Here is a 15,321-nt window from a genome sequence, read left to right as displayed (position 1 = left end):
ACGAATGGGGACGCGTACGTGTGCAAGTACGAGCTGGCACGAAGAAACCAACAAAATAATTCATCCGGTATTCTCCGGTTCGTGAAGAGTAATGTGGAATAATGTTTTACACCGTGGCGGTCCTTGGCGGGAACGAGCCAGGCCGCGATGTTGCCTGTAGCCGCAACGATGAAATGAATTTTGCAGTATTAAGGAGAGCGTGCACTTCATCCGTCATAGAGTTTTCGCCGCTCGCTATATGGCAAAGCGCCAATAAACCGACTTTCGCCGTTATTACCAGCCAAAAAAATAGAACCACAAACGAGTTACAGGGCAGATCTGTAACACGCGTTACACGTATTTTTATGTCACGCGTTTCAACGGCTCTAAAGCGCCCTTACCGTGTTCCCATCATCCGCAAAGTTATCGATTTAGCGTAGAGCAAAATTACGACGTTCGTAGTAGTTAGAATCCGAATTTAACTAATTTTGTCTACGTTTCTTACATATAAAAATGTTGATTTATGTAAAATTAGCGTTGTAGTGGCGGCAATAGGATTTCCAACATAGGATAATAATTAAAGCGAAGAATTCGATGGAAGCGTAAAGTTATTAATATTCTTTTCAAACTTTCAAACAGACCGCGGATCAAAGTGGTTACGCTTCTCGGCGAAAACACGACGATAACAATTTCTAGACGAGGCAAAAATATCACAGCGGGCAGAAAGAATAAAATTATTTCGTCGACGCAGTTTTGTCGACGGATTTTAAAAGGAAAGAAGTTCCTTCCTATGTAAGCGTGATCCTGTGATCTCGGTATAGAGTCTCGGCGAAGCTGTGTGTTTTTCCGCGTGTTTCCATAAAGCGAGAAAGGCGGTCAGGAAGAAAGTCGTTAAGTGGATGGCACAGTTTTGATCCTTTCGCATTAGAATTATTTACCTGAGAGCTGTTCTTTTTGCGCAACTGTTATAGCAAAGGTCCCAGGGCAAAAAGCAATGGTCCAATCGGCGTCACGATTCACGAGGAACATAAGCATCGAAATAGCGGCGTGTTTAATAAATGCTTTTAGAGTAGCTTTATTTCTATACCTAAAGTTTATTATGCATGGTATAATTTATAAGTTACGAACGACGTGAAAATGCGACACAAACCAGCAGAGTTAGCTTGAAATATAGTTAAAATATTACAATTTTATTCAACGTCGTTGCGTTAAGAGATGAGTAGTAGACGTGCGATCATAGTTGTCCTTTCCGTGACGTTATTGCAATGTCCTACGGAGCTGCGGCAGTTGCAACTTTGCCAGGACACGAATGTATGCGAGTTACTTCCATTGTTTCCATTTAATAAAATGGAAATAGATGTAAAGAACAGGGATGGCTGGCTTTACCAATGAAGCGAGTATTTACAAGTTTTTAGGAACCTGCGGTATTACTCTACCCCTCTTCTTCTACATAAATCATTGTCTTGCTTTGGAAGTATAAACTTTTGTTTCCAAATTAAGATACGCCAAACGAACCCGACCGATTGACTTGACCCAAATTTTACGCTCTTAATTATACGCTTAATGGAAAAAGCGATGAAAACAGGGGAGAGAATAATGGAAGAATTCAGTTAAATAATTTCTCGAACAGAAATATATTCGCTACTTTTTATACCGACTTCGGAAAATAAGAAAGGTATCTACGTTCGACACGTGTATCTTTTTCCTTTTGTACGTTTTTAGCTACTCGAATAAAATTCTAATCGTTCACCTGTCTCTCAATTTCAACGTTAGGATTGGAAATGTCAGCGTGTACGAATGCTTTTTAACTGAGCATTGATTCTGCACCGTCTCCGTGAAACAATTTTCATCGGCAAGAGAGGCTCCTGTTTCGGAGAGAGTGGCGTAACGAATCGCTGGTAGCGCAAGAATAATATTCATTTTCCGATACAAACATCAAGAACGATGTTGCGAAAGGCAGATGAAAAAAAGAAATCGTGGCTTTAAAAATTTTGCTACGGAAACCGCGACTAAAACTGGTCCCTATTTCGATAATCGACTGTTTCATTGTCAGCGCTTTAAGTATCGCGCGATACTTTACGAAACGCAGTTCCATCAACTTTTTCTCTGTCAATATCGCGAAAGAAAACATGTTGACTAGTTCTTGGAGATACGTTAAAAAATTGCACGACCATGGATAAATTGGCTTGTCAAATTTCTAGCGGCGAAAGAAAAAAAGAAACAGGAAAATCGAACGACATTTGACGGAAATGCGATTCTGAATACGAAAGTTCGGATGAACTCAATCGACGATGTACGTCGAAAATCCTACAAGCGACTGAAATCCCGCGGAAATAGACGCCTACGTGGCGAACCGCGGCGCGGTGTGACACTGACGATCGACGTATGCAACGCGTTCGTATCTTCGGATCTTTTTGCCACCCGGCAATTCAACCGCAAAAAATGCATCGCAAGGGAAATGCCACTTACGACTTTTGCGACTGCCAATGACATTTTTCTTTTTGGAGATCAGGCTTTCTCTCACCGAGCCAAAGATCTTTATGGAAATTAACGATACTTCGAGTAAGCTGTCACTAATTGAATCTTTAATAACTTTATTTCGGTGTATTTTGCGTCACTTTGTTCCTTTATATACGCGAATGAAGAAACTATCGCGTCTCTTAACATTTATAGTATACCAGAGCGTCAATTAGTACGAGTATTTTCATACAGCAACTAATGTGGATGGTCCTTTTTAGCTTTCGCCTTTGATTCAATTTCCATCAGTTTGTACAAGAAGAAATGGGAAAGTATTCTCGTAACGATACCGATTGATCGAGAATTTTCTTGTCGAAAGTTTCGTTCGTAAGCGGTTCTGTGACGGACTTAAGAAATATGAATCTGAAAGATACCGCAGTCTGTATGTCATGGTGTACGCAACGATAGAATTTTCACGATCTCGTCCGTGGTTTCAAAAACGTTTTTATTATTTTACGTTTCGAACTCACATTTTTGTGGTTCGATTTTACCCTATAGACTATAACGGTCGCTACTCCATTGAAATTCCTCGAAACTTTGAAATTCAATATGGAAGCCACCAATACCGTTATTTTTTAATCTTCCTTCTTCTCTAAACATTATTCTCGCAAGAAACAGCGAATGGTTTAACAGCTCAATATACATATACGTAGTCCTTTTTATTTATGCATATATACATAGAATAATTTATAATTTTTACAAGAGAAAAAACTGATAGAAAATATTTAAATTCTCGAATTTGCTACATTTATTTTAAGACGGTTTTATCGTCGAACAGCTTTCGCTACTACGTTTGAAATGTTATAACGTACTTATATGCGAGTTGAAAGAAAATGTCAAGCAAATAGCACGAAAAAAGTTCGAGGAACTCGAGTTGTAGAGCGTATCTTTTGTGGGACGTCTTTGAGTAATTGATGAACTACCTAAGTGGTCCTGTAAAAAGCCTGTCGCAAAGCAAAATGGCTACAACACGGCAGCATGGTAGCCTTCAGAATTATTATCCGATCTAGTTTCTACTTTCTTATTTTATGATACTGGAGAAGATATATTTTAACGTTTATTTATGTACAAACTACTTAAGAAATAAATAAGATTATCGAGCAATGAAACAATTTAGGGTGAGATTGTTCAACATCGTTTTAACACGAATGAAATTTTGATAAAGTTTGACAATCCGTCACGTCATGAATATATAACGTGGCACGTCATTGCTGATCGACGTAATTTACAATCTATTTTCGAAAGGAGAAATTGGCGGTAGCTTGATACGGTACACACCAAGGTGTAATAGAACCAAGTATCTATTGGATTTCTAGAAACGACGGTAAATCAAAATTCTTTCCTGTAGTTTTCGTTTGGTTCGAATTCTTTGAATACTCGATGCTGTTCGACCGTTTTGGAGACTAATGGAAATAGACTCTATAACGCCAAGCGATCGATAGATAATCTATAAATATACGTTCTCCATCTCTGCATTCGGTTACCAAATTTATTATCAGCCACTATCCTTTTTCCTCTTTTATTCGATTTTAATTGATTGTCTACTTCGTTCAAATGCCGGTTTTATCATCGCCCGAAACGGTTGTGTTTTCGATCTTTTTTTTAGCAAAAATCCAAGATTAGACACGGAAGATACCTCGTATCGTTCTATTCGACTATCGTTGACCTATAAACATTTATGAAAACTACGCGAAATTTTCAAGAAGTCACTTTGCTGGAAATATTATTTAATCAATACGTCAGACGAGATATATTAAAGTTTTATAACAGTGCAATAAGCCGCGCCGACGGCTTATACAAGGTATCAAGTATCTCGTCGCGATGTTAATAAACGAGGGGGAACAGGCTCGCGACACTCGCTGGAACAAGCTAGCGTTCAAAAGTTTTACGAAATAAGGAAAAATGATAAAACTTTTGAACGCAGCCGACAGTTCCCGGTTTCACCGGCACGCCATATTGTTCACACGCTAAAAGCCGAGACATTTTCCTAGCTTGTATTTTCCCATATTTCCTGGTTACAACGACGATATACGTCGCAGCTTTACGGCGGAAAAGTCGCGATGCCCGGCGCTTCTTCCGCTAAACGAAGACATCCCGATCCAATTTCGTCGACCGGTTACGCGATCCTCTTCGAATTCGAATACCGTCAATTTTCTGCTAATATTCGCTCCTCGGTCTGTTGATTTGTTTCATCGAAACGTCTGCTTTCTTTCGTTCCATGTATTCGCGAAAATTGCCATTCGCCAAATGTTCCTGCAGATTGCCTGTGTTGCCGAAACACCGTAATCCAACGAAAACGTTTAGCAGAATGTCGTCGTTACTTGCTCTCTGCGTAAGGTAAAAATGGCGTGGCGTTGACTCTAAGACGCGTTACATTCACCGATAGCTCGATGATACCGGGCGAAAAGAAGCGAATGCCGAGTATCGACAAAATTTATCGAATCGGACTAATCGATTAAAGCATCAGGTTCAGAGTCTTATGCGTTTTAACCGCGTTATTGGTGGTCTTCTTGCTTCGAATGCCGGAGTTGTTGCACGTAAAAAGTCACATCAGTCAGGTTATTTTTGCGCCAAGTTTCGTCGTTCGACGAGGCTTCTTATACGATCGTACATTGTGGGTCGTACCAGTCGTCGGCATACGATAAGAAGGCGGGATCATTCGTTTCTAGGTCAGTCGTTTCGAAAGGGTCAGTCGTCGTAAAATATAACCGGAGTACCGAGATTTCAGGACTCCGTGGTTGATGGCCCTACTACGAAACCCGAATATGTAATACCTTGCTTTTGAAATGTTCCCGACGTATAAGAAACGTGGCACGTCAAAGAAATTATCAATCCGTACTACTGTAGAGGCTAGGTTATCGAACGACTCTCATCTCGAACAAATCGGTTTCCGAACATGTTTCCTGGAAAAAAAAGACGCATCGGTTTCCAAACAGAATCTCCATTTCCGAACAGGCAATCACGTACTTCGTGTGTCGTCGTTGGGGAGTATCGACGTATTCTCGCTTCTTTTATCTCTCTGTTGTTCTTTACGGAATTGACTGGCACGGAAGTGAGTTCTTCCCCTTCGTGGACTATATCGCTTTTATTACGACGAGAGATTTTCGCACCGCCATCCTGCTAATAATTCATCACGCTCCCCCTGTTTCCTCTTCCCCTGGAGGTCATCGATACGCTAGATTGCTATGTAACACAGATTTCTCCTGCCGAAATTTGCCACGTAACTTGCGAAGATTGAAATCGTTCTTCGATCAAATTATAACGTCCGCGTGATTAACGCGCCGCGTTTTTGGTTCTTGTTCCGTTCGTTGGAACGTACCGCGTCGAAGGAAGTTGCGACAAGGTAAAACATCGTTTTAAACAATTCGAACGAAACGTTTTTACCGATGCAACGATAACGATCGAAATTACCAGTCGCTGCTTCCCCTCTGATAACAGCGAATTTACATTTTAAAGTATTATCGCGCTAAACTATTATGCAAAAAGGTCATGACGCAAAAAGTTTTCGATATTCCTCGCAAATAAATTTTGTAATTTAATAAATGTAAGGCAACGATGTAGTAGCTTATAAATTTTGCGGGTTTTACGAGGAAACCTTGCGAGTCTGGAAGACCAGCTTCCTCGGTTCTTGCAACCTCTACGCGGATACTATCACTCTAGTAACAATCTAGATACTGTGCTCGAACGCACTGCCCCATCTTAACAAACCTCCAAACTTCTACCGGCCGTCTCATTTTCGCGGAATTACTTGTGGTTGAAACTGTTAAACGAGACATGCCACTAATAACAACGTTCTCAGGTTCTTCTTTAAAATTGAAAAGATCTTGAAAATTTCCTTCTTCCACCTGAATACGGTAATTGCGAGGGAAATATTTTCCTCGAAATTATTTACGTCTAGCTTTTACGACTAGCAAACACAAGCGATATAGATTAAATCGATCGTGTTTGTGTCTCAAGGAATTATATGGCATTATATGGCAATTGATACCGTTGCCCACGATATTCTGATATCGAAACTATCGTCGATGGGTATTTGCGTCCGATTGCTTGTCTTGGCTCTCGAGCTACCTATTTGACCACTTTGACCTGTTAGACAGATTGTGCGCGTTGTTGGCTCGTACTTGGCCCCAATTGATGTAACTCCTCATGTTCCTTGAGCATCGTATCTGGATTCTTTTCTCTATATCCTATTTATCAACCTACTTCTACCGTTTGTCGGTGACCTAAAGATTTTCAAACTATGATACTGTGTAATTGTATTTTGTTGCAACGTGATCTTTGTAACTCGAAGCGTCGGTGCCACATAAATGGTTTGACACTTACGGAAAGAGCTATTGTATACTTTCTTCGGGGAATATACTGCACCCTAGTTAAGCTCGTAAAAACCATGTCCTTGCTAAATCTGCTGGATCTCTCGAGTCAACGAGGATTCTGGCGGATTTATTATTCCTTTTTAAGATTACTAATAGCGTTACTCGTTGCCCGCAACTGTTTTAGTCGTTGCATCTCCATGACCCCACCGGATCTTTTAGGTTCACACTTTTCTCGACATTTTTCTCCCGTCACGCTACTTATCCTCGTTGGTTAATTCGCAGCCTGTGAATCGACTATGTAATATCGCCAACTCGTATCGCACTTGTTTAGATTATTTTGGTACTAGGATCTGTAGCTTCAGAAATTCCGATCGAGAAATCTTGTAAAGTATGCGACTCGTTCGTCGTATACGTGCTTGCGTTCTATGTAAACGTTCCGCATTTACACTTACGCGCACTAACAGCGACTTACCCCCATTTATCATCATCGCCTGTAGTAATAAAGACGATATATACGGTATACATGTATATTTTCCATGCGATCACCAAGTATGAAACGGACTGTCTAATCGGAAAACTCATTGAAAAAATAAAGGAAGAACGTGATGATCGATTGGTTCGAAGCGATAGGTACCGATAGTCGGTAGTTGATCATTCGGCCTATTGACGGACGATTCGAATAATCGAGAGTTTGGTTAATAGATATTCCGATAATTGACATTCCATGGATATTGTGCGGAAATTTCTGCGGTGTACAGACGAAATGATTAAACGCAGAAGTTCGTCAAGGCGAACGGTTCGATCGCACGAACGAACTAACGACGCGTTTGTCGTGGCTATTGTCGTTACGAAAGAAAAAAAAAAAAAAAACGACAATTATTTTCCAAACGAATTACCTTCGATGCTTATTTCCGGAGAAGTTCTTCGGTCGTATTCTATTCCGTTCCAACGAATCATCGAGAAACAAGAAATCCCTCGGTTCTCCTAAAGGGTAGTTTCTTCTGCGGTGAAAGAACGCGGCCGAGATGGCTTTTCCGGTGTCTCGTACGAGCAGGAAATGGCGCAAATAATTTACCAAGTAATCGTAAAAGCGTGGATCTGGCCGGCAAATAAATAGAAGGGGTTAATTTTCGAGTGTTTGATCGACCTAGGTGGAGGCCTAGGCGAGTTTATTACGGTAAATATCTTTAAGGGATCGTATATTATATCTGTCACGACGCCCTTTCCCTTTTTCCCGCGTCCCCGAACCCTTTTAACCTGATAAATGTATTTCGTGAGGTTCTACGAGGGCGCCGACATCTCGATGCAATTTCCAAGATAAATATTCCTATCCTAAATGCTGTGGCCTGGTAATTTACTTTTTCGCTTGATTTCCTATTAAAGGCGAATAGTTGGCAAAACAAATGTGCCTACCGTAATATCTTTTTGCTGTCAATTAAATCTACCGAAACGTCCTATCTATCATCCCTTTCTTTGAGAATTATTCGCGTACATTAATACCCGCATCACGCGTATTTCAAACATCTTCAACAAACTATTTAGCCGAGTATATTCGAGCCTCGCTGTCGCGTAAATTAGTACAACTCGTTGAAAATCTTTCCAGATATCGCACGTTTTTACATTTTTCTCGTTTGCGGACATTATACAAATAAAGAATAAAAAAAGAAAAAGCTTTTGCTAGTAACTAGGAGATTCTCCCTTATTCAAGTTCAAATTCTTATTCAAAGTCGTCGATTAATTGCCAAAGGAGAAACAACGCAATCGAAACGAATATAGGAATCGTTTCTATGACCGTATCGCTATGATCGTATAAATGTAGATGGGAATGAAATGGAAAATAAATAAATGTAAATGTAAGTCAAAGCTCGATATCTGGTTTTGAAGCGAACGGATTATACGAGATTAATACCGCGAAAAGAAATAGAAGGGTTGATATCCCCTTCATGGAGACAATCACGTTAATTAACACTTTAATGGCGACACGGCGCGCATACTATATTAAACAAGCCGCGTGTCCTTGCGGCGATTAAAGTATTACCGTTAACACTTTCAACTTTTGCTATCTTTATGAAATAAGGAGCTGCCTGTGGCGAAACTGAGGCGTATTTGCAAAACTACCATAGTCTCGATGAAACGTGCCACGGTAAATTGATGCGTTAATCGATAAAACCTTCGGCGTCCTGTTCTGATCGAATAAGCGTAATCGTTCGAATAATTAAAACACGGAAATCGTTATTTTCTGCAAGAGTTAACGCAATGGGATAACGTAGATATTATTATAGCGTGAGTTAGCGAGGATCGAACGGAAAAATATTCGGATTAAAGGGGTGGCGCATGCGAGCATTTTACAACACGTTTCTACGGTCGGTCGTAATTTTTGTCGTTTGGTGATTGATTAATTCGTCTGGCTGAGCAGTATTTTCCCTCTTAAATCTGACCGTACGCCGTGACACGGCGATCAGGAACGAGAGGGGTACTTTGTAGGCATTTCAAAACGGTTAATCAACGTAGCTGTCGCGAGTACGAAGCGAGGAAATGTTTCGCGCGAATTTCGGCTACTCGATCTCCTACTAAAACCGAACAAATAGAAAAATATCGAAACATCGAAATTGTAATATAGAAAGATAAGGTGCACTAATAAGATTTTCCTCGTCATTTTCTGTACCAAGGAATGAAATCGCTCGTGAAAAGTCGCTTAGTGGTTTTCTTGAAGGGTCGGTTTCGTTAACGGCTGAATTGCATTCGATATGTGACTTTAAAAAACGAATTTACTTACATCCTTACGTGCAACGTTCTTCTCTGTGCGTACGATTTTCATGGAAACAACGTTACAATACAAATGTTATTATATAAATTATCGTCGACGACCAATTGAAATTTTAATTACAAGCATTTCGATTCGGCAAGAAAGACGATAAGTAATTAAAACGCTGATCGATATTTTCAATTGTGCTAAGCCGATTTCAGTTCGATGCAAGATAAAATTCTACGTACGTACGTACGTACGTATTTCGTGTTTCCGTAGGATCAAAATATTTAAGACTAGGTAGATATAAAATGCCAAATAACGACTTATTTTCAAAGAAACTGCTGCGCTAGTTGCACATATACGTGCGTATGTTACGCATATGTACGCATGTACAGGAGGATATCGTACATGTATAGGAGGATATAACACGCACGAAGGTCCAACGAATCTTTCGAGACGACCATTTCCGGTAAAATGCGTTCATCCGATTTTATGGCAGATGTACGCGTCCGTACACGCAGTTACCTGCACTCGTGCGAACGGGATCGTATTTGCCGCAGTGCAGGAACACCAGGAACAGGATAGTTATGCGCCAGCCGTCCCACGGTGTACTTTCGAGCCACTCGGCTCCGCGAGGACCATTCGGTTATTCATGCGTTCCGGAGCGATTGGTAGGGCTCGTTGCTTCGTCCGAATTACGCGTATAAATTGCGCAGTTTCCCAATCCTGCAAACGAATACACCGTTACATTTGTAATAAACTTTTTCCCGTTCGACGACTTTATCCGTTGTCCTTGCGACGATCGAAGCGACGTAAGGACGTTGATCATAAAGGACGGAAAATACGTTCGACCTTCGATGTTCTTGAAAAAAGGTTTTCATACAACGATATTAGGATGCTTGGCGTTTCGACTCGTCGAGAAAGTTTCCGCTATTGTTCAAAAATGATTCAAAGACTACGCCAGTAGGAAGTCGATAGATTCGGCGTGCGTGTGCTCGTTTGCAATGTTTCACCATTACTTAAAGTTTTCCCAAAAATTTGTTGCCATTTGACTGATACGTATTTTGGTTACTGGCAAAAGTTGCCGAAAAAAACATCGACATGTAGCACACTGCGTTCTCAAATTTTCCACGCAACGCTGAAAGGCTTTGCCTTTGTGGTACTCGGATATTTTTGACTTTAAAACTCGGTGATAACGCCACGGAATCTAGGCTGCAATTTTTTAGAGCGACTTTATCGATTCCATGCCTGCGAATATTTTTCAACGCCGTAGAATTGCTGACAATGTTATTAAAGTATAGTTGCTGGTGCATGTACACATGGTTGCAAGTATATTATCGCTCGCTACTTCCCTTTGACGCGATCTAATTTTAATAAATGCGACTAGCGGCCGAGCGAGAAAATTATTTTTCACGAGTCCGAAGGGTTGCGCGCCGCCGGTTACCTTGCGTAATTACAGAGCACAACAAAGTAAAACGGCCAAAAAGAAAAGAGCGAAAAAAGGGATCAAAAAGTAAATCCATGCACGCGATAAAAGTAGAAACGCTATACCTGACGTAAAATACGTACATGGGAGGAAACGCGAGAAAGGACGAAGCATCGACGAGAGTTATTCGCAAGATCTGTTTCGCGATACAGTCGACCCTTTTATAACACGGTTAATTCGTTCGCCGTTGTATCGAAAAGCGTTGTTAAGCGAAATCAAAGCGGTGCGGTGGAAACGTTCGTGCTATATGAGGATGGTCCAAATTTATTAAGTCGTACTATGTGGAATCGTGTCGTAATTTTTGCACCGTGTTATATCGAAACCGTGTTTTCAGTGTACCGTGGTATAAGAGAGTCGAGCGTATTCGATATGTGTCCTCGAATCGATACTTGCGAAAAATCTGGCTACGAGGCGACATATCCAAACCTTCGATCGTGACATTAGCTCGCAATCGTATATCTTTTTTACGATTCTTTTTACGTTTTTGGTTTCAGAAGAAGCTGTGCACAGTACTCGCTTAATCGAAACCGATACTTTTCAAGAATGGCTGACGCAACAAGATTCGAATCCTTACTTTGATACGTCGGTTCCGTCGAACATGACGGGCCTGGTTGGGAAAACCATCCAACTCGTTTGTAGAGTGAAAAACCTCGGAAACAGAACCGTAAGTACTTTGGTTATTGATTCCTTAATCTAGAATGATTAAATTTAACGTTGCGTTTGCTCGGTAACAGAGTAGGCAAATAAACAACAAAAAAGATCGTAACGATAGTTACGAGCACGTAGTTGATGGTTAAAGACAATCTCGTGGAAATCGATTTGCCAAAGAATGCACGCTTTTCTTATCGTATTTCGAGAGCTTACAAATCTTCCGCCTTTGCCCTACTTTTACCTTTCAGAAATAAACCTGACGCTTGTTTTCCATCTTTGTATCTGTACGATCGACGTACCGACGTATAAATGTCTCGAGTTGTTGAAGCAACGTCGTAGATATCGTGATTATCGAAAAGTGAGAATTAGCGTCAAAGGCGTGTACACGCATGTGATTCTGACAGCGGGGGCAACGCAACGTTTCAAACGCAAGGGCCGGTTCACGAAATCGGCATGTATAACCAGCCAGTCGATAAACGAGACGTCAAACATCACGCGTGCTGGGTCAACCGATTTGTTTGCGTGGCACGCGTACGGTCCCAAGAGTGGATGAAATCGGCTAAAACGTCAACATTTCGCTGATAGTGGACGAATGGAACGCTTCGTAGCGTCGAATTAATCCGCGAATTACGGTGTCGCGAAGGGATCGTGAAACGTTTCTAAACGATTGTTTGCGCAATTCCGTTTGTCGTCAGAGATCGATAGAGATGAATTTGCCACATCGAAAGGCGGCTCGTTATTCCAGTTGTGTTTCGTCGGACCGAATTTCAATTTGCGCTATTACGACCTGAATTACACGGATAATCCTAGAAAACTCTTCGCTGTCGATTACTTGCAAATTGCGGTGAAACGATCGATCGATGTTTAACGCGCGTCTTATACGATGCGTCTTACGCATTTATCGACCGATCAAGTTTATTAACCGGAAAAAGAGGAAACGCGTTTATAGACCGTTCGAATCGGACAAACACAGCGTGTTACGTTTTTCGTCTGCAATTTCGTCCGTATGCAAAACGCGTGCGTATAACCGTATACGCAGAACAAGTACGTGCGTACTGACTAGTACGTTTCGACGATATCGTACAGTTAGGTCCACGCGTGCGATGTAACGACGACACGAGTAAAATGGAGATTTTTCAGCCCGGAAAAGGTTACACGAGGAAACTGATTGATTAAAAGACGATATTCCGAGGAGAAAAGTTTACTTGGCACCGCTTCGCTTTCCGTCGTGCTTCAAAAACTGTATTTACCTTAAAAATTGGTCTCTTTTGCCGAATACACGAAGGTTCGCACATGCGACGTTTCCAAAGCAGGCGCAAACACTTCTGTTGAAAACTCCGCAGTTAATCCGAAGCGAAGAACGTCGTAGGTTCGACTCGCGATATTTGTTTGAGAGCAAACACACGTCGATGTATACGATGTATACGTTAGAAAGAGCGAATAAATAGTTGATTTTATTCACATCGTAAATGCCGCGTCTAAAGTCTAAAGTGGACGAAGCAGTTTGTATCTATTTATCTCCGTATCGTTTGTGTACCGATATAAATTATGTGTTACATACGTACATAGTTACTTTTTTATTTAATCGCATGACACGTATTAATTTATAAATGGGTCTAGATAAACGAATTTTCGAGCTGCGCACACTATATTACCGTACCGCATAGCATTTCTCTCAATTCCGCTAATGCACGTTAATTACTAATTACACGTACGTTGAATATAATATTACAAAGTTAAAATTAAAGAGCAGGAAGTTTGAAAAACACGGAGAAATATTTCTTGTAATATCGTACGGAATAAGGATACTTATCCTTTTATCGATATGGGCGTAACGGATTTAGAAATATTACATGAAATCTAAACGTAATTTCAGTTTCATAAAGTCGGTTTCAGACGGTTACTAGGAAATTCATGTATTTACGTAATGGTAACCTTAAGCTGTATAACGGTATTCGTAGTAAATGATGAAATATGTACGAGCTTGGCGTGTCTTTTGCGCTGCTACACTTGCGTTGGCAGCCAGACGATTTCCTATTCCAAAACCTATGCGAATTCTATCTCTTTCGTCGAACGTTATAACGTTTAACAACTCGGATACATTTTTGTTCTTAATTTCCTAATTTTATATATTTCCATAAAGTCTCTGGTGTCCTGTTCGCGCGTTCGTAATCGAGATTTCGTAATCGTCGAAAAACAGTGCGAGAAGAGCCACCTTTCCTCGAGAGAACCGTAAAATAAAAGAATCAACTGGAATCGAAATTGCGTTGACAGGAAGGAAGAACGAAATACGTACATCGTCAGCTTCCATTCGTAAATCATAAAGCGTTAAACGAGCGCTATCGGTAATCGTTTGTACATCGGATATTACAGGGAGATAGGAAATAGGGTCGGATGCAGAGTCGCGTGCGGATCGCGTACAGAGATTCGCGACGATTCGTTGCGCTCGGTCGCGGATCAAACGACCAAGCGTTATCTATTAAATTAAAAAATGCTACGAAGCAAACTACGAAGCAGTCGCTAAGATCGATTCATCCTTCGAAAGGGAAATAACTCGAGTACCAATGTCATCGACTAGATTTCGTTCCGATCAACGGTACGGAGAAGCACGCGGCATCAACCGAACTTGCGTTACGTCAGCTCGCCCACTCCTCGTTGGAACTTTATCGTTTGCTTATCCCACGTCCTAATAAGAATCATCTCCGAATATTTTTGCAAGAATTTTCCATATACATGTTATCGTAGCTAATTGCGGATATTGCCGTGACGAATTTTGCGCAGTAACAAGCTTTTATACCACTGTCTACCACTTTGTATTCGACGATTCAGATAGGAAGTAGAGTCTTCCACGGCGTATTTAAAAAATCATCTTGCTTCTCCGCTCCTTACTCTCGATAATATACAGTTCCGTGAAAAATAGAATAACGGTTATGACGGAATGTTTCTAGCAAGCAAAATATCGGTACAACTATACGGTATGCCGTTAAATTTTCATTAGGAAAGATAACATTTACGACGTAACTTTCGAGGTAATGCAAATACAGTAGTTCTCCTTTACTCCGTTGTAATAAACCGGCGAAAGTATATAAGCCTGTAACGAATTCCGAAAGGATAGAAGTAATTGTAAAAACTTTAGAGCTAAAAATATATCCTGCGAGTTCGAGACTCGGCCGTGATACGGTGATTCTGGCAATGGAGTTTATGCAGACGAAAGCATCGTGTCCCTGTTACGCGAAGAATGAACGATCAACGAGAAGCGTTGGCAACGACGTTGCGCGATTTGGGCGGAGATGTTAATTCGAAAACGTCGCAAAAATGACGAAAGTTACTTAATCGGTTCGCGAGATAACCTATTTAAACGTACTTTGCTCGTGAATTAAACAATCACAGAGAGAACAGTTTTACTCGTCGAACAGAGCAATCGTAAAAGGATCGATTCGTAAGTGACGCGACCCAACGAATCGCGCGAGATTAACGACGTAGTCTGCCACTGATAGAAAATAAAACGATTCCGTAAAGTAAACGATGGATTGTATCTATAAAGAAGGAATGACGTGTAAGCTTAACGGCTTTGGGCTGAAAAGTAATGGTGTAACAGCACGAGCAGGTGCTAGAGGGAGGAAAAG

The 15,321-nt window shown here is 40.9% G+C and overlaps 1 protein-coding gene and 1 long non-coding RNA gene across 6 annotated transcripts in view; one reads left to right on the top strand and one right to left on the bottom strand.

Annotated features, from left to right (window-relative positions):
- LOC122568608 overlaps positions 1–13,071 on the bottom strand; it is a 54,138-nt gene extending 41,067 nt beyond the window's left edge. For both annotated transcript variants that reach the window (XR_006317146.1, XR_006317150.1), the window contains exons 1-2: positions 12,946–13,071; positions 10,084–10,284 (exon numbers count right to left, since the gene is read on the bottom strand). This is a non-coding gene — a long non-coding RNA (uncharacterized LOC122568608). The remainder of the gene's footprint in view (positions 1–10,083; positions 10,285–12,945) is intronic.
- LOC122568605 (zwei Ig domain protein zig-8-like) overlaps positions 1–15,321 on the top strand; it is an 83,005-nt gene that overhangs the window by 44,887 nt on the left and 22,797 nt on the right. For all 4 annotated transcript variants that reach the window (XM_043728529.1, XM_043728530.1, XM_043728528.1 and 1 more), the window contains one exon: positions 11,539–11,708. In XM_043728529.1, coding sequence (XP_043584464.1) covers positions 11,539–11,708 — 170 coding nt within the window. The remainder of the gene's footprint in view (positions 1–11,538; positions 11,709–15,321) is intronic.

This window comes from Bombus pyrosoma, linkage group LG6 (genome assembly GCF_014825855.1).
Source record: "Bombus pyrosoma isolate SC7728 linkage group LG6, ASM1482585v1, whole genome shotgun sequence".
NCBI lineage: Eukaryota > Metazoa > Arthropoda > Insecta > Hymenoptera > Apidae > Bombus > Bombus pyrosoma.
The sequence above is the reverse complement of the archived record's forward strand: the minus strand, read 5'-3'. Positions and strand labels throughout refer to the sequence as shown.